The sequence below is a fragment of the Engystomops pustulosus genome, chromosome 6, assembly GCF_040894005.1.
Source record: "Engystomops pustulosus chromosome 6, aEngPut4.maternal, whole genome shotgun sequence".
Classification (NCBI taxonomy): Eukaryota; Metazoa; Chordata; class Amphibia; order Anura; family Leptodactylidae; genus Engystomops; species Engystomops pustulosus.
This window is the reverse complement of record NC_092416.1, coordinates 11,170,120-11,189,327: the sequence shown is the minus strand read 5'-3', so window position 1 is coordinate 11,189,327 and position 19,208 is coordinate 11,170,120. Positions and strand designations below refer to the sequence as shown.

General features: G+C 49.2%; 1 protein-coding gene across 4 annotated transcripts in view; it reads right to left on the bottom strand.

Moving 5' to 3' along the window:
* LOC140134567 (myeloid cell surface antigen CD33-like) overlaps nucleotides 1–19,208 on the bottom strand; it is a 336,522-nt gene that overhangs the window by 14,614 nt on the left and 302,700 nt on the right. For all 4 annotated transcript variants that reach the window (XM_072154968.1, XM_072154967.1, XM_072154969.1 and 1 more), the window contains one exon: nucleotides 8,664–8,930. In XM_072154968.1, the coding sequence (XP_072011069.1) occupies nucleotides 8,664–8,930 (267 nt within the window). The remainder of the gene's footprint in view (nucleotides 1–8,663; nucleotides 8,931–19,208) is intronic.

Genomic DNA, 19,208 nt, shown 5'->3' with positions numbered 1-19,208 from the left:
CAAAGTTAACATGGAAGCCATGAAAACAACCCAAAATTCTGCCTGACACACCTCGTTTGATAAGGGGACCATGTATGGAGGCAGTGAACTAGTAGTAGATTAAAGGTGCTGCAGTTAAAACTATGTTAGTTGGATCTTGGCATGGAGCTGGCGCTCCGCTGCCAGGCGAGCTTTCGCCAATCCAAGCCCCTGTCTATAGGCTACTCCCCAAACAGCACTTCTAAGAACCTTTTGTATAAGATCAAGTGTAGTAGCGTTCTTATAAGTTTAGGATATGGCGGGTGAGGGGAATGTAAACAGATGCGCAAGAAGCGCTGAAATAATATCCCTAAATGGTAAAAGTTTGCAAGTATATTTTGTGGATTACACAGCAGGGTGGCGACAAAGTTAACAACTTTGATGTGGAATGCCCTGTAATAGCTCTTGGGCGGTGTGCCTTTTATCGCCTAGGCTCAGCAGTTTCAGCACCGCCTGCTGTCGCTTAGCGACGGCACTGCTGCTGTGCCTAGAGCTACCGACTGATGGCGCCATGCCCACGGATGGTAATTCGGAGGAGGAGGAGGTGGAGGAGGGGTGGGAGGAGGTATAGTAGGCCTTTGAGACCTGGACCGAGGTAGGCCCCGCAATTCTCTGCGTCGGCAGTATATGACCAGCCCCAGGGTCAGACTCGGTCCCAGCCTGCACCAAGTTAAGTGTAGTAGCGTTCTTATAAGTTTGGGATATGGCGGGTGAGGGGAATGTAAACAGATGCGCAAGAAGCGCATGATGCGCATGGAGCTGGCGTTCCGCTGCCAGGCGAGCTTTCGCCAATCCAAGCCCCTGTCTCTAGGCTACTCCCCAAACAGCACTTCTAAGAACCTTTTGTATAAGATCAAGTGTAGTAGCGTTCTTATAAGTTTAGGATATGCCGGGTGAGGGGAATGTAAACAGATGCGCAAGAAGCGCTGAAATAATATCCCTAAATGGTAAAAGTTTGCCAGTATATTTTGTGGATAACACAGCAGGGTGGCGACAAAGTTAACAACTTTGATGTGGAATCCATGAAAACAACCCAAATTTCTGCCTGACACACCTCGTTTGATAAAGGGACGATGTATGGAGGCAGCTATATGGACGACTTTTGGAGGTAGCAATGGAGACAACGTGTGGAGGCTGCTATGGAGACAATTTAATTTGGATAGTGCCTGTATGTGGCAGTCCCAAACATTTTTCAAACCAGAGGAGCAGGTAGGTGGCCCTCCAGTAAAATGGGATAGATTGAGTGCCTGTATGTGGCAGTCCCAAAAATGTTTCAAACCAGAGGAGCAGGTAGGTGGCCCTCCAGTAAAATGGAATAGATTGAGTGCCTGTATGTGGCAGTCCCAAAAATTCTTCAAACCAGAGGAGCAGGTAGGTGGCCCTCCAGTAAAATGGAATAGATTGAGTGCCTGTATGTGGCAGTCCCAAAAATTGTTCAAACCAGAGGAGCAGGTAGGTGGCCCTGCAGTAAAATGGAATAGATTGAGTGCCTGTATGTGGCAGTCCCAAAAATGTTTCAAACCAGAGGAGCAGGTAGGTGGCCCTCCAGTAAAATGGAATTGATTGAGTGCCTGTATGTGGCAGTCCCAAAAATTGTTCAAACCAGAGGAGCAGGTAGGTGGCCCTGCAGTAAAATGGAATAGATTGAGTGCCTGTATGTGGCAGTCCCAAAAATGTTTCAAACCAGAGGAGCAGGTAGGTGGCCCTCCAGTAAAATGGAATAGATTGAGTGCCTGTATGTGGCAGTCCCAAAAATTGTTCAAACCAGAGGAGCAGGTAGGTGGCCCTGCAGTAAAATGGAATAGATTGAGTGCCTGTATGTGGCAGTCCCAAAAATGTTTCAAACCAGAGGAGCAGGTAGGTGGCCCTCCAGTAAAATGGAATAGATTGAGTGCCTGTATGTGGCAGTCCCAAAAATTTTTTAAAACAGAGGACCGGGTAGGTGGCCCTCCAGAAAAATGGAATAGATTGAGTGCCTGTATGTGGCACTCACAAAAATTGTTTCAAACAGAGGACCGGGTAGGTGGCCCTCCAGAAAAATTAAATGCATGAAGTACTATAGCAAGAGCCAGTGGGCCCTGTCAAAAAATAGCCATTTTCCTCTGCTTTACTGTACAAAGAGGAGGAGAAGGAGGAAAATGAGGAGGAGGAGGAGGAGTGGATCAATTATTCAGGTTGAGCTTCCTTCACCTGGTGGAGATTGGAAATTCTGAGAAATCCAGCCTTTATTCATTTTAATAAGCGTCAGCCTGTCAGCGCTGTCAGTCGACAGGCGTGTACGCTTATCGGTGATGATGCCACCAGCTGCACTGAAAACCCGCTCGGACAAGACGCTAGCGGCAGGGCAGGCAAGAACCTCCAAGGCGTACAGCGCCAGTTCGTGCCACATGTCCAGCTTTGAAACCCAGTAGTTGTAGGGAGCTGTGTGATCATTTAGGACGATGGTATGGTCAGCTACGTACTCCCTCACCATCTTTCTGTAAAGATCAGCCCTACTCTGCCGAGACTGGGGACAGGTGACAGTGTCTTGCTGGGGTGACATAAAGCTGGCAAAAGCCTTGTAAAGCGTACCCCTGCCAGTGCTGGACAAGCTGCCTGCTCGCCTACTCTCCCTCGCTACTTGTCCCGCAGAACTACGCACTCTGCCGCTAGCGCTGTCAGAAGGGAAATACTGTTTCAGCTTGTGCACCAGGGCCTGCTGGTATTCATGCATTCTCACACTCCTTTCCTCTCCAGGGATGAGAGTGGGAAGATTTTGCTTGTACCGTGGGTCCAGGAGAGTGAACACCCAGTAATCGGTGCTGGAATAAATTCTTTGAACGCGAGGGTCACGGGATAGGCAGCCTAGCATGAAATCTGCCATATGCGCCAGAGTACCAACGCGTAAGAATTCACTCCCCTCACTGGCCTGACTGTCCATTTCCTCCTCCTCCAACTCCTCCAACTCCTCTTCTTCTGCCCATACACGCTGAACAGTGAAGGACTCAACAATGGTCCCCTCTTGTGTCTCGCCAACATTCTCCTCCTCTTCCTCCTCATCCTCCTCCACCTCCACCTCCTCCGATATGCGCTGAGAAACAGACCTCAGGGTGCTTTGGCTATCAACAAGGGAATATTCTTCCCCCGTCTCTTGTGACGAGCGCAAAGCTTCCGACTTCATGCTGACCAGAGAGTTTTTCAACAGGCCAAGCAGCGGGATGGTGAGGCTGATGATGGCGGCATCGCCACTGACCATCTGTGTTGACTCCTCAAAGTTACTCAGCACCTGACAGATATCAGACATCCACGTCCACTCCTCATTGTAGACTTGAGGAAGCTGACTGACCTGACTACCAGTTCTGGTGGAAGTTGACATCTGGCAGTCTACAATCGCTCTGCGCTGCTGGTAAACTCTGGATAACATGGTCAGTGTTGAATTCCACCTCGTGGGCACGTCGCACAACAGTCGGTGAGCGGGCAGTTGGAGGCGGCGCTGCGCTGCCCTGAGAGTGGCAGCATCTGGGCTGGACTTCCTGAAATGCGCACAGATGCGGCGCACCTTCGTGAGCAAATCAGACAGATTGGGGTATGTCTTGAGGAAACGCTGCACTATCAGATTTAACACATGGGCCAGGCATGGCACATGTGTCAGTCTGCCGAGTTGCAGAGCCGCCACCAGGTTACGGCCGTTGTCACACACAACCATTCCCGGCTTGAGGTTCAGCGGTGCCAGCCACAGATCAGTCTGCGCCGTGATGCCCTGTAATAGCTCTTGGGCGGTGTGCCTTTTGTCGCCTAGGCTCAGCAGTTTGAGCACCGCCTGCTGTCGCTTAGCGACGGCACTGCTGCTGTGCCTAGAGCTACCGACTGATGGCGCCGTGCCCACGGATGGTAGTTCGGAGGAGGAGGTGGAGGAGGGGTGGGAGGAGGAGGAGGCATAGTAGGCCTGAAACACCTGGACCGAGGTAGGCCCCGCAATCCTCGGCGTCGGCAGTATATGAGCAGCCCCAGGGTCAGACTCGGTCCCAGCCTCCACCAAGTTAACCCAATGTGCCGTCAGCGATATATAGTGGCCCTGCCCGGCAGCACTCGTCCACGTGTCCGTGGTCAGGTGGACCTTGTCAGAAACGGCGTTGGTCAGGGCACGGATGATGTTGTCTGACACGTGCTGGTGCAGGGCTGGGACGGCACATCGGGAAAAGTAGTGGCGGCTGGGGACCGAATACCGAGGGGCGGCCGCCGCCATGAGGTTGCGAAAGGCCTCGGTCTCTACTAGCCTATAGGGCAGCATCTCCAGGCTAAGCAATCTGGAGATGTGCACATTAAGGGCTTGGGCGTGCGGGTGGGTTGCACTATATTTGCGTTTCCGCTCCAGCGTCTGGGGTATGGAGAGCTGAACGCTGGTGGATGCTGTGGAGGATCGTGGAGGCGACGATGGGGTTTTTGTGCCAGGGTCCTGGGCAGGGGGCTGACTAGCAGCTGACACAGGGGAAGGAGCAGTGGTGTGCACGGCCGGAGGTGAACGGGCTTGTTGCCACTGAGTGGGGTGCTTAGCATTCATATGCCTGCGCATACTGGTGGTAGTTAAGCTAGTAGTGGTGGAACCCCTGCTGAGCCTGGTTTGGCAAATGTTGCACACCACAGTCCGTCGGTCATCCGGTGTTTCCTTAAAGAACCTCCACACTTCTGAAGATCTAGCCCTCGCCGCAAGAGCCCTCACCACGGGAGCTTCACTAGTTGACAGTGGCGCTGATGCACCAGCTCTGGCCCTGCCTCTCCGTCTGGCCCCATCACTGCCTCTTCCAACCTGTTCAGGTCGAGGACTCTCCTCCGTCTCAGAAGCACTGTGTTCACCCGGCCTCTCAACCCAGCTTGGGTCTGTCACCTCATCATCCTCCGATCCCTCAGTCTGTTCCCCCCTCGGACTTCCTGCCCTGACAACAACTTCCCCACTGTCTGACAACCGTGTCTCCTCATCGTCGGACACCTCTTTACACACTTCCACTACGTCAAGAAGGTCATCATCACCCACAGACTGTGACTGGTGGAAAACCTGGGCATCGGAAAATTGCTCAGCAGCAACCGGACAAGTGGTTTGTGACTGTGGGAAGGGTCCAGAAAACAGTTCCTCAGAGTATGCCGGTTCAAATGCCAAATTTTCCTGGGAGGGGGCAGACTGGGGGGGAGGAGGCTGAGGTGCAGGAGCTGGAGGAGTGGGGATTTCGGTGACATGGGTGGACTGCGTGGAAGACTGACTGGTGGTGGACAAATTGCTCGAAGCATTGTCAGCAATCCACGACATCACCTGTTCGCACTGTTCTGGCCTCAACAGTGCTCTACCACGAGTCCCAGTAACTTCAGACATGAACCTAGGGAGTGTAGCTCTGCGGCGTTCCCCTGCTCCCTCATCAGCAGGTGGTGTCTCACCCCGCCCAGGACCACGGCCTCTGACCCCTGCAGTAGTTGGACGCCCACGTCCCCGCCCTCGTCCTCTACCCCTAGCCCTCGGGTTAAACATTTTTAAAATGAGAGTTATAATTTTTTTTTTTTTTTACTTCTTTTTGTTTTTTTTTGTGTTTTTTTGTGTTTTTTTTTTTTTTGTGTTTTTTGTTTTTTTTTGAGTTTTTAAAACCAAACAATCCTATCCTATTGCTATGGCTATTTTCTAGCCAAGTATCAAAGGAAGCACACTACTATGCCAGATGAGATGACACTGAGTTAGTGCCTAATAGAAATCCAACCCCTACTGAATTTTGCCACTTCGGCCTTTGCTATGGATATGTGCGCCACTAAGCGCAGAACACAGCGGTCGCAAGTCTCACTACAAATTGCTCAGAATTGGCAAGTACATGCACTGCAGAAACTACAGCCACCAGCAGATCAACCAGAAATCAAATATATAGAACGCTACTGTAGGCTTCAAGAAGCTGTTTGTATTCTCCTATGGCTATTTTCTAGCCAAGTATCAAAGGAAGCACACTACTATGCCAGATGAGATGACACTGAGTTATTGCCTAATAGAAATCCAACCCCTACTGAATTTTGCCACTTCGGCCTTTGCTATGGATATGTGCGCCACTAAGCGCAGAACACAGCGGTCGCAAGTCTCACTACAAATTGCTCAGAATTGGCAAGTACATGCACTGCAGAAACTACAGCCACCAGCAGATCAACCAGAAATCAAATATATAGAACGCTACTGTAGGCTTCAAGAAGCTGTTTGTATTCTCCTATGGCTATTTTCTAGCCAAGTATCAAAGGAAGCACACTACTATGCCAGATGAGATGACACTGAGTTATTGCCTAATAGAAATCCAACCCCTACTGAATTTTGCCACTTCGGCCTTTGCTATGGATATGTGCGCCACTAAGCGCAGAACACAGCGGTCGCAAGTCTCACTACAAATTGCTCAGAATTGGCAAGTACATGCACTGCAGAAACTACAGCCACCAGCAGATCAACCAGAAATCAAATATATAGAACGCTACTGTAGGCTTCAAGAAGCTGTTTGTATTCTCCTATGGCTATTTTCTAGCCAAGTATCAAAGGAAGCACACTACTATGCCAGATGAGATGACACTGAGTTATTGCCTAATAGAAATCCAACCCCTACTGAATTTTCCCACTTCGGCCTTTGCTATGGATATGTGCGCCACTAAGCGCAGAACACAGCGGTCGCAAGTCTCACTACAAATTGCTCAGAATTGGCAAGTACATGCACTGCAGAAACTACAGCCACCAGCAGATCAACCAGAAATCAAATATATAGAACGCTACTGTAGGCTTCAAGAAGCTGTTTGTATTCTCCTATGGCTATTTTCTAGCCAAGTATCAAAGGAAGCACACTACTATGCCAGATGAGATGACACTGAGTTATTGCCTAATAGAAATCCAACCCCTACTGAATTTTGCCACTTCGGCCTTTGCTATGGATATGTGCGCCACTAAGCGCAGAACACAGCGGTCGCAAGTCTCACTACAAATTGCTCAGAATTGGCAAGTACATGCACTGCAGAAACTACAGCCACCAGCAGATCAACCAGAAATCAAATATATAGAACGCTACTGTAGGCTTCAAGAAGCTGTTTGTATTCTCCTATGGCTATTTTCTAGCCAAGTATCAAAGGAAGCACACTACTATGCCAGATGAGATGACACTGAGTTATTGCCTAATAGAAATCCAACCCCTACTGAATTTTGCCACTTCGGCCTTTGCTATGGATATGTGCGCCACTAAGCGCAGAACACAGCGGTCGCAAGTCTCACTACAAATTGCTCAGAATTGGCAAGTACATGCACTGCAGAAACTACAGCCACCAGCAGATCAACCAGAAATCAAATATATAGAACGCTACTGTAGGCTTCAAGAAGCTGTTTGTATTCTCCTATGGCTATTTTCTAGCCAAGTATCAAAGGAAGCACACTACTATGCCAGATGAGATGACACTGAGTTATTGCCTAATAGAAATCCAACCCCTACTGAATTTTGCCACTTCGGCCTTTGCTATGGATATGTGCGCCACTAAGCGCAGAACACAGCGGTCGCAAGTCTCACTACAAATTGCTCAGAATTGGCAAGTACATGCACTGCAGAAACTACAGCCACCAGCAGATCAACCAGAAATCAAATATATAGAACGCTACTGTAGGCTTCAAGAAGCTGTTTGTATTCTCCTATGGCTATTTTCTAGCCAAGTATCAAAGGAAGCACACTACTATGCCAGATGAGATGACACTGAGTTATTGCCTAATAGAAATCCAACCCCTACTGAATTTTCCCACTTCGGTCTTTGCTATGGATATGTGTGCCACTAAGAGCTAAACACAACGGTAGCAAGTCCCCCTGCTAATTCCTCACAAAATGGTAAAAGATGCAAATTAAAATAAAAAAAGTAGAACGTTATTGTAGCCCTAAGAAGGGCTGTTGGGTTCTTTGAGAATCACTCCTGCCTAACAGTAAGCTAATAGAACACCCTAACGCTTTCCCTGACCAGCAGCAGCTCTCTCCCTAGCGGCATCCAGAGACAGAATGATCCGAGCAGCGCGGCCAGCGGCTAGTCTATCCCAGGGTCACCTGATCTGGCCAGCCAACCACTGCTATCGACGTGTAAGGGTACCACGTCATGCTGGGTGGAGTGCAGAGTCTCCTGGCTTGTGATTGGCTCTGTTTCTGGCCGCCAAAAAGCAAAACGGCGGGAGCTGCCATTTTCTCGAGCGGGTGAAGTATTCGTCCGAGTAACGAGCAGTTTCGAGTACCCTAATGCTCGACCGAGCATCAAGCTCGGACGAGCATGTTCGCTCATCTCTAGTCTTAAACTATTATCCTGTAGTAAGTTATTAGTGTCAAGCAAAAGGTCTGATAGGTTGTTTGTGAATTGTCCCTTTTGAATAAACTAAAAATTAAAATTCTGGTAAAAAGTGATTGACACCAATAGTCACCTCCAACTTGAACATCATAGACTAGGGAAAGAGCCCGTCCCTTTAGCCGTATGTCGGCTTTCTGTTGCTCTTGTGCACTAACTTCTTCAGTCTCTGTCTTCTTCAGGGATACTCACCTCCAACTTTAGTTTTCTTCAGCTAGGTCATTCAGGCCCCTTTTGTGCCTGGGATAACTGGAGGACTCTTTTACTCTTGGGTGGATATTGATGTAACTGATTATACTTACTGTAGACATGAAGATGGATGGTTCTCTGAGTCGTCTTCCCCTTGGAGTGTGACATCTCACATGTGATGGTTGTGTTGTCATCATCTAGTGATGGGGTAAATGTTATATTAGCTGAATTCTCCCTCCAGATACCAGGGACATTACTCTTCCTCCATTGGAAAGTTAAGGATGTAGCAGGACAGTTCCGAGGAGGAGAGCAGGTCACTGTCTTCTCCACACCAGCAATCACTGTCCCAAGATCTGAGACAACCGGTTCATCTGTGAGATCTACACAAGGAACAACCAGATGTAAGATGTATTATAAATCATATCAACTACAATAAATAAAGCAGATACAATTGTCAATCCAAAGTTTTAAATTAATGGGCACATGGATATACAAAAATAAAAAGCTAAATATATGCTTGAAAACCATGGGGGAACTAAGATTTAGAACCTTTTCTGCCTCTAAGTCAGCTTGACACTGAATACAAAGTTAAGCTCCAAGCACCCAAGTGGAGGTGGGTGGAGAAGGGAGAGGTGAGCGCTCCTCACCCCTCCTGTCTCCATAGAGAGCCTGGAGGACCTGCTCAATCTTTTGTGGTGCGGTAACCTAGCCACACATCGGGGATCATTTACTAAGGGTCCGAACGCCGAACTTTCGTCGGGTTTCCCGAATATTTCCGATTTGCGCCGAATTTCCCCGGGATTTTGGCGCACACGATTGGATTGTGTTGCATCGGCGCCGGCTTTCATGCAACAGAAATAGGGGGCGTGGCCGTCGGACAGCCCGATGGATTCGGAAAAAACGCTGAATTTAAAAAAGAATTTGTGTCGCAATATCAGCACTCACATGCACCAGGAAGAAGATGGTGAGCTCTAGCGGACCTCAGCACAGCAGCGACACCTGCTGGATATCGGGCGCAAGACCTTAGTGTATCCCGGCAGAACCCGAATCAGCGTCGGACAACGCGCCACAGGATCGCGACTGGACCGGGTAAGTAAATGTGCCCCAATGTGCTCATTGCAATGTGACTTAGTGTAATAGACCAAAATGGGGTACACAGAGTATTCAGCCAGATCATGGCCCCCAATATGCGCATATGTGCAAAGGCCTAACCTTTCAAAATCTGTGGGGTTACCAATAGTGATAAGTGGACGCACCAGAATTAAGGTCTGGCAAGTTTAGCTGAACGCAAACCAAAGGTCAGGGTTTTGAGCCCTGGCACTGAATCCAAAATCCCTTGTTTCTCTCCATGACGCTACGAGGAGTGACAAGATTGTTGTCAATAGGATGGCATGTAAAGGATAAAGAAGTGATTCAAACACTTCAGACTGAAGTCCAGGTTTGTGTTCTGTGGACCCAGACCCGCAATATACGATACAAACTTGAACAATGCGGTTTGGATCTGCTCATCACTAGAACAAAAATCTATAATAGATAAAAAGAAGACCTCTGGCATTACGATACACTCCTATCCGGATGGATACATTCAAGGAGATGTCAGCAAAAAGGGTGCCTCCATCTTGGCTTGGATCATCACTCCCCATGGCGATCCATTGCCATGACAGCTTTGGGTCACACAAAGATCGGAGGCTATCATGTTTTAGGCTATTTATCACAATGTGTGATTTGTACATTGTAATAGATGATGTGCAGAATACCCATATACTGCCATACTGTAGTATGGCAATATATGGTAGGATCAATCAGACACCCAAGGGTTAAAGTGCCCTAGGGGGTTTGAAAAATAATTTAAATTTTAAAAAAATGACATTCAATTAGAAAACCCTAAAAATTCAAAATCACCCCCCCCCCCTTTCGCTAGAATTGATATAAATAAACAGTAGAAATTATAAACAATGTGTATCGCCACGTCCCAAGATGTCTGATCTATTTATTGTCCCGGTGTTTTAACCCTGTAACGGAAAATGTAAAAATTGCCACTTTATTGTCATTTTACTAAATATATGAAATTCAAAAAAAAGTGATCAAAAGGAAAACGTCGCAAAAAAGTTGCAAAAAATTACACTACCCACAACTCAGTACACCGAAGTATGGAAAAGTTAATAGCAGCAAAAGATGGCAAAACGAATCATTTTTAAATTTTGTAAATGTACAAAAACATTATAAAACCTATATAAATCTCTGTCATCGTACCGACCCAAAGAATAAAGTAGACATGGCATTTGGGCCGCTCAATGAAAGCTGTAAAATCCAAGCCCACAAGAAAACGGCGCATCATTTTCACTGCATTAAGATTTTTTTCCCACTTCCCAGTACACGGCATGGAATATTATATACTGTCGCTATGAAGTGCAATTTGTTATGCAGAAAACAAGCCCTCGCACTGCTCTCTACATGGAAAAATAAAAAAGTTATAGATTTTTGAAGGTGGTGAGTGAAAAATGAAAACGCAAAATTGAAAAGGGTCGCTAAGGGGTTAAGAATATGAGAAAAAACATCTCTCTATAATCTGCTACTATGTAGTCATATACTATGCTGTATTCTACCTATATTAGCTCAGTGCAGTACTTTATTGTACAGATGTGATTGTAAATATATATACACCTCCGTATATATCCAAACGAAGCACTGACCATGTGATACGACCATGCGATACGACCATGCGATACCACCATGTGATAAGACCATGCGATAAGACCATGCGTTACAACCATGCATTACAACCATGCGATATACGACCATGCGATACAACCATGCGATACGACCATGCGATATGACCATGCGATACGACCATGCGATACGACCATGCGATACGACCATGCGATACGACCATGCGATACGACCATGCGATACGACCATGCGATACGACCATGCGATACGACCATGCGTTACGACCATGCGATACGACCATGCGATACGACCATGCGATATGACCATGCGATACGACCATGCGATACGACCATGCGTTACCACCATGCGATACGACCATGCGATACGACCATGCGATACGACCATGCGATATGACCACGCGATATGACCATGTGATACGACCATGCGATACGACCATGCGATACGACCATGCGATACGACCATGCGATACGACCATGCGTTAGCACCATGCGATACGACCATGCGATACGACCCAGCGATACGACCATGCGATACGACCATGCGATATGACCACGCGATATGACCATGTAATACGACCATGCGATACGACCATGCGATACGACCATGCGATACGACTATGCGATACGACCATGCGTTACCACCATGCGATACGACCCAGCGATACGACCATGCGATACGACCATGCGATACGACCATGCGTTACCACCATGCGATACGACCATGCGATACGACCCAGCGATACGACCATGCGATACGACCATGCGATACGACCATGCGTTACCACCATGCGTTACCACCATGCGATAAGACCATGCGATACGACCATGCGATACGACCATGCGATACGACCATGCGTTACGACCATGTGTTATGACCATGCGATACGACCATGCGATACGACCATGCGTTACGACCATGCGTTACGACCATGCGTTACGACTAGAGATGAGCGAGCACTAAAATGCTCGGGTACTCGTTTTTCGAGACGAACTTTTCCCGATGCTCGAGTGCTCGTCTCGAATAACGAACCCCATTGAAGTCAATGGGAGACTCGAGCATTTTTCAAGGGGACCAAGGGTCTGCACAGGGAAGCTTGGCCAAACACCTGGGAACCTCAGAAAAGGATGGAAACACCACGGAAATGGACAGGAAACAGCAGGGGCAGCATGCATGGATGCCTCTGAGGCTGCTTAATCGCACCATTATGCCAAAATTATGGGCAACAGCATGGCCATGACAGAGTGACCGAATGAGGCTAGATAGCATCTAAAACATGCAATAATTGACCCTGACACTATAGGGGACGGCATGCAAAGGCAGCGGCAGCAGCGGCAGGCTAGAGAGTGTCATGGCGACATACCCTAAATGGACTCAGGTTTCACCAAAGGTGAGCAAGAAGCGCTGAAATGATTTCCTATGTGAAAAAAAGGTTGACGGTCTATTTAGTCGATAACACAGCATGGTGGCGACATAGTGACCAAGTTCCATAACGTATCTGGTGAAACACCCGAAAAATGAGCCTGACACAGCTCTTTTGATAAGGGGACGACATGGGGAGGCAGCCATGGAGACGACTTCCATGATTAAGAGCGACAGTATGGGGCATTCATATTGCGCTGCTATGATTGCAACTTCAGGTCTCCAGCATGGTGACAGATGGGCCGAGTTCCACTATGTATCTGGTGAAACACCTGAAAATTCTGCTTACACAGCTCGTTTGATAAGGGGATGATGTGCTGCATATCCTCTCGTGCTCCAGCGTCTGTGGTATAGACAGTTGAGGACGCTGTGGAGGATCGTGGAGGCGAAATGGACAGGAAACAGCAGGGGCAGCATGCATGGATGCCTCTGAGGCTGCCTAATCTTGGGATGGAGCTGGCGGTCCGCTGCCAGGCGAGCTTTTGCCTGTCCAAGCCCCTGTCTCTCGGCTCCTCCCCACCCAACCACCCAAAATGGGCCTGGGGGCCAGAAGCGTTTACTTTGAAAAAATTATAATTTTCAAAGCAGGCGGGGTCGTTTGAATATTTCACCTAGGAATAATGGAATAGCATAGTGGTTCTATTTTTAATTGTTTTTACGGAAATGGTTCCATGATTAAGAGCGACAGTATGGGGCATCCATATTGCGCTGCTATGATTGCAACTTCAGGTCTCCAGCATGGCGGCGACAGATGGGCCGCGTTCCACTATGTATCTGGTGAAACACCTGAAAATTCTGCCTGACACAGCTCGTTTGATAAGGGGACCATGTATGGAGGCAGTGAACTAGTAGTAGATTAAAGGTGCTGCAGTTAAAACTATGTTAGTTGGATCTTGGGATGGAGCTGGCGCTCCGCTGCCAGGCGAGCTTTCGCCAATCCAAGCCCCTGTCTCTAGGCTACTCCCCAAACAGCACTTCTAAGAACCTTTTGTATAAGATCAAGTGTAGTAGCGTTCTTATAAGTTTGGGATATGGCGGGTGAGGGGAATGTAAATAGATGCGCAAGAAGCGCTGAAATAATATCGGTAAATGATAAAAGTTTGCCAGTATATTTTGTGGATTACACAGCAGGGTGGCGACAAAGTTAACAAGTTTGATGTGGAATCCATGAAAACAACCCAAAATTCTGCCTGACACAGTTCGTTTGATAAGGAGACAATGGGGGTCATTTACTAAGGGCCCGAATCGCGTTTTCCCGACGTGTTACCCGAATATTTCCGATTTGCGCCGATTGTACCTGAATTGCCCCGGGATTGTGTCGCACGCGATCGGATTGTGGCGCATCGGCGCCGGCATGCGCGCGACGGAAATCGGGGGGCGTGGCCGAACGAAAACCCGACGTATTCGGAAAAACCGCCGCATTTAAAAACCGAAAAAGTGTCGCTTGGTGACCGCTTACCTTCACCTGGTCCGAGGTGGTGCATTCCGGCGCGTGGAGATGATTTTCAGCGCAGCAGCGCCACCTGGTGGACGGCGGAGGAACTGCCTTCATGAATCCCGGCCGGACCCGAATCCAGAGCAGAGAACGCGCCGCTGGATCGCGAATGGGCCGGGTAAGTAAATTTGCCCCAATGTATGGAGGCAGCTATATGGACGACTTTTGGAGGCAGCTATGGCGATGACGTGGGGAGGTAGCAATGGAGACAACGTGTGGAGCCAGCTAAAAAGACGACATGTGGAGGCTGCTATGGAGACAATTTAATTTGGATAGTGCCTGTGGCAGTCCAAAAAAGTTTTCAAACCAGAGGAGCAGGTAGGTGGTCCTCCAGAAAAATTAAATAAATTGAGTGCCTGTATGTGGCAGTCCAAAAAAGTTTTCAAACCAGAGGAGCAGGTAGGTGGTCCTCCAGAAAAATTAGATAGATTGAGTGCCTGTATGTGGCACTCCCAAAAATTGCTTAAAACAGAGGACCGGGTGGCCCTCCAGAAAAATTAAATACATAGAGTACTATAGCTAGAGCCAGATGGCCCTGGCAAAAAATAGCCAGTTTCCTATGCTTTAGTGTACAAAGAGGAGGAGAAGGAGGACAATGAGGAGGAGGAGTGAATACATTATTCAGGTTGAGCTTCTTTCACCTGGTGGAGAATGGAAATCCAGAGAAATCCAGGCTTTATTCATCTTGATAAGCGTCAGCCTGTCAGCGCTGTCAGTCGACAGGCGTGTACGCTTATCGGTGATGATGCCACCAGCTGCACTGAAAACCCGCTCGGACAACACGCTAGCGGCAGGGCAGGCAAGAACCTCCAAGGCGTACAGCGCCAGTTCGTGCCACATGTCCAGCTTTGAAACCCAGTAGTTGTAGGGAGCTGTGTGATCATTTAGGACGATGGTATGGTCAGCTACGTACTCCCTCACCATCTTTCTGTAAAGATCAGCCCTACTCTGCCGAGACTGGGGACAGGTGACAGTGTCTTGCTGGGGTGACATAAAGCTGCCAAAGGCCTTGTAAAGCGTACCCCTGCCAGTGCTGGAAAAGCTGCCTGCTCGCCTACTCTCCCTCGCTACTTGTCCCGCAGAAGTACGCCCTCTGCCGCTAGCGCTGTCAGAAGGGAAATACTGTTTCAGCTTGTACATCAGGGCCTGCTGGTATTCATGCATTCTCACACTCCTTTCCTCTCCAGGGATGAGAGTGGAAAGATTTTGCTTGTACCGTGGGTCCAGGAGAGTGAATACCCAGTAATCGGTGCTGGAATAAATTCTTTGAACGCGAGGGTCACGGGATAGGCAGCTTAGCATGAAATCTGCCATATGCGCCAGAGTCCCAACGCGCAAGAATTCACTCCCCTCACTGGCCTGACTGCCCATTTCCTCCTCCTCCAACTCCTCTTCTTCTGCCCATACACGCTGAACAGTGAAGGACTGAACAATGGTCCCCTCTTCTGTCTCGCCAACATTCTCCTCCTCTTCCTCCTCATCCTCCTCCACCTCCACCTCCTCCTATATGCGCTGAGAAACAGACCTAAGGGTGCTTTGGCTATCAACAAGGGAATCTTCTTCCCCCCTCTCTTGTGACGAGCGCAAAGCTTCCGACTTCATGCTGACCAGAGAGTTTTTCAACAGGCCAAGCAGCGGGATGGTGAGGCTGATGATGGCGGCATTGCCACTGACCATCTGTGTTGACTCCTCAAAGTTACTCAGCACCTGACAGATATCAGACATCCACGTCCACTCCTCATTGTAGACTTGAGGAAGCTGACTGACCTGACTACCAGTTCTGGTGGAAGTTGACATCTGGCAGTCTACAATCGCTCTGCGCTGCTGGTAAACTCTGGATAACATGGTTAATGTTGAATTTCACCTCGTGGGCACGTCGCACAACAGTCGGTGAGCGGGCAGTTGGAGGCGGCGCTGCGCTGCCCTGAGAGTGGCAGCATCTGTGCTGGACTTCCTGAAATGCGCACAGATGCGGCGCACCTTCGTGAGCAAATCAGACAGATTGGGGTATGTCTTGAGGAAACGCTGAACTATGAGATTTAACACATGGGCCAGGCATGGCACATGTGTCAGTCTGCCGAGTTGCAGAGTCGCCACCAGGTTACGGCCGTTGTCACACACAACCATGCCTGGCTTCAGGTTCAGCGGTGCCAGCCACAGATCAGTCTGCACTGTGATGCCCTGTAATAGCTCTTGGGCGGTGTGCCTTTTATCGCCTAGGCTCAGCAGTTTGAGCAACGCCTGCTGCCGCTTAGCGATGGCACTGCTGCTGTGCCTAGAGCTACCGACTGATGGCGCCATGCCCACGGATGGTAATTCGGAGGAGGAGGAGGTGGGAGGAGGAGGAGGCATAGTAAGCCTTTGAGACCTGGACCGAGGTAGGCCCCGCAATCCTCGGCGTCGGCAGTATGTGAGCAGCCCCAGGGTCAGACTCGGTCCCAGCCTCCACTAAGTTAACCCAATGTGCCGTCAGCGATATATAGTGGCCCTGCCCGGCAGCACTCGTCCACGTGTCCGTGGTCAGGCGGACCTTGTCAGAAACGGCGTTGGTCAGGGCACGGATGATGTTCTCTGACACGTGCTTGTGAAGGGCTGGGACGGCACATCGGGAAAAGTAGTGGCGGCTGGGGACCGAATACCGAGGGGCGGCCGCCGCCATGAGGTTTCGAAAGGCCTCGGTCTCTACCAGCCTATAGGGCAGCATCTCCAGGCTAAGCAACTTGGAGATGTGGACGTTGAGGGCTTGGGCGTGTGGGTGGGTTGCGCTATACTTCCTTTTGCGCTCCAGCATCTGGGGTATGGAGAGCTGAACGCTGGTGGATGCTGTGGAGGATCGTGGAGGCGAAGATGGGGTTTTCGCACGGGAGGTGTTTGGGCCGTGGTCCTGGGCAGGGGGCTGACTAGCAGATGACACAGGGGAAGGAGCAGTGGTGTGCCCGGCCGGAGGTGAACGGGCTCGGCCCCATTGAGTGGGGTGTTTAGCATTCATATGCCTGCGCATACTGGTGGTAGTTAAGCTAGTAGTGGTGGAACCCCTGCTGATCCTGGTATGGCAAAGGTTGCACACCACAGTCCGTCGGTCATCCGGTGTTTCTTTAAAGAACCTCCAGACTTCTGAAAATCTAGCCCTCGCCATGGGAGCTTGACTACGGGCAACATTTGGCGCTGATGCACCAGCTCTGGCCCTGCCTCTCCGTCTGGCCCCACCACTGCCTCTTCCAACCTGTTCTGCTATAGGACTCGCCTCCGTCTCAGAAGCACTGTGTTCACCCGGCCTATCAACCCAGCTTGGGTCTGTCACCTCATCATCCTCCGATCCCTCAGTCTGCTCCCCCCTCGGACTTCCTGCCCTGACAACAACTTCACCACTGTCTGACAACCGTGTCTCCTCATCGTCCGACACCTCTTTACACACTTCTTCCACTACGTCAATAATGTCATCATCACCCACAGACTGCGACTGGTGGAAAACCTGGGCATCGGAAAATTGCTCAGCAGCAACCGGACAAGTGGTTTGTGACTGTGGGAAGGGTCCAGAAAACAGTTCCTCAGAGTATGCCGGTTCAAATGCCAAATTTTGCTGGGAGGGGGCAGACTGGGGGGAAGGAGGCTGAGGTGGAGGAGCTGGAGGAGTGCTGATTTCGGTGACATGGGTGGACTGCGTTGAAGACTGACTGGTGGACAAATGGCTAGAAGCATTGTCCGCAATCCACGACATCACCTCTTCGCACTGTTCTGGCCTCAACAGTGCTCTACCACGAGTCCCAGTAACTTGAGACATGATGAACCTAGGGAGTGTAGCTCTGCGGCGTTCCCCTGCTCCCTCATCAGCAGGTGGTGTCTCACCCCGCCCAGGACCACGGCCTCTGACCCCTGCAGTAGTTGGACGCCCACGTCCACGCCCTCGTCCTCTACCCCTAGCCCTCGGGTTAAACATTGTCCAAATTAAAGTGTAAACTTTTAATTTTTTTTTTTATGTGTTTATTTTTTTTATTTTTTTTTTTTTAACAAGACGATGCTATCCTATTGCTATGGCTAGTTTCTAACCTACACTGACAGCACACAACTGGATTTTGTGCTGTGCCTGATGACTTTGAGCTATAAAATGAAATAAAGGTAAAAAAATAAATAAATCAGCAGACTCTGCCTAATTCTAATCAAACCCCTAATAAATTGTCCCACTTCGGTGTTTGAGGTGGATATGTGTGTCACTAAGAGCTAAACACAACGGTCGCAGGTCTCCCAGAAAATTCCTCACAATATGGTACTAGCTGCATTACTAATGCCAGCAAGCCCAGCCACAAGCAAACAAAAAAAAGGAAAATATAACGCTATTGTAGGCCTAAGTAAGCCGTTGGGGTTCTCCTATGGCTATTTTGTTGCCTACAATGAAAGCACACTGCTTTGCAAGATGAGTTTGAGCTATAAAATGAAATACAGCTAAAAAAAAAAAATAAATCAGCAGACTCTGCCTAATTCTACTCAAACCCCTAATAAATTGTCCCACTTCGGTGTTTGAGGTGGATATGTGTGTCACTAAGAGCTAAACACAACGGTCGCAAGTCTCCCAGCAAATTCCTCACAATATGGTACTAGCTGCACTACTAGTGCCAGCAAGCCCAGCCACAAGCAAACAAAAAAAAGTAAAATAAAACATTATTGTAGCCCTAAGAAGGGCTGTTGGGTTCTTGTAGAATCACTCCTGCCTAACACTATTCTAATAGAACAGCCTAACGCTTTCCCTGACCAGCAGCAGCTCTCTCCCTAGCGGCATCCAGACACAGAATGATCCGAGCAGCGCGGGCAGCGGCTAGTCTATCCCAGGGTCACCTGATCTGGCCAGCCAACCACTGCTATCGACGTGTAAGGGTACCACGTCATGCTGGGTGGAGTGCAGAGTGTCCTGGCTTGTGATTGGCTCTGTTTCTGGCCGCCAAAAAGCAAAACGGCGGGAGCTGCCATTTTCTCAAGCGGGCGAAGTATTCGTCCGAGCAACGAGCAGTTTCGAGTACGCTAATGCTCGAACGAGCATCAAGCTCGGACGAGTATGTTC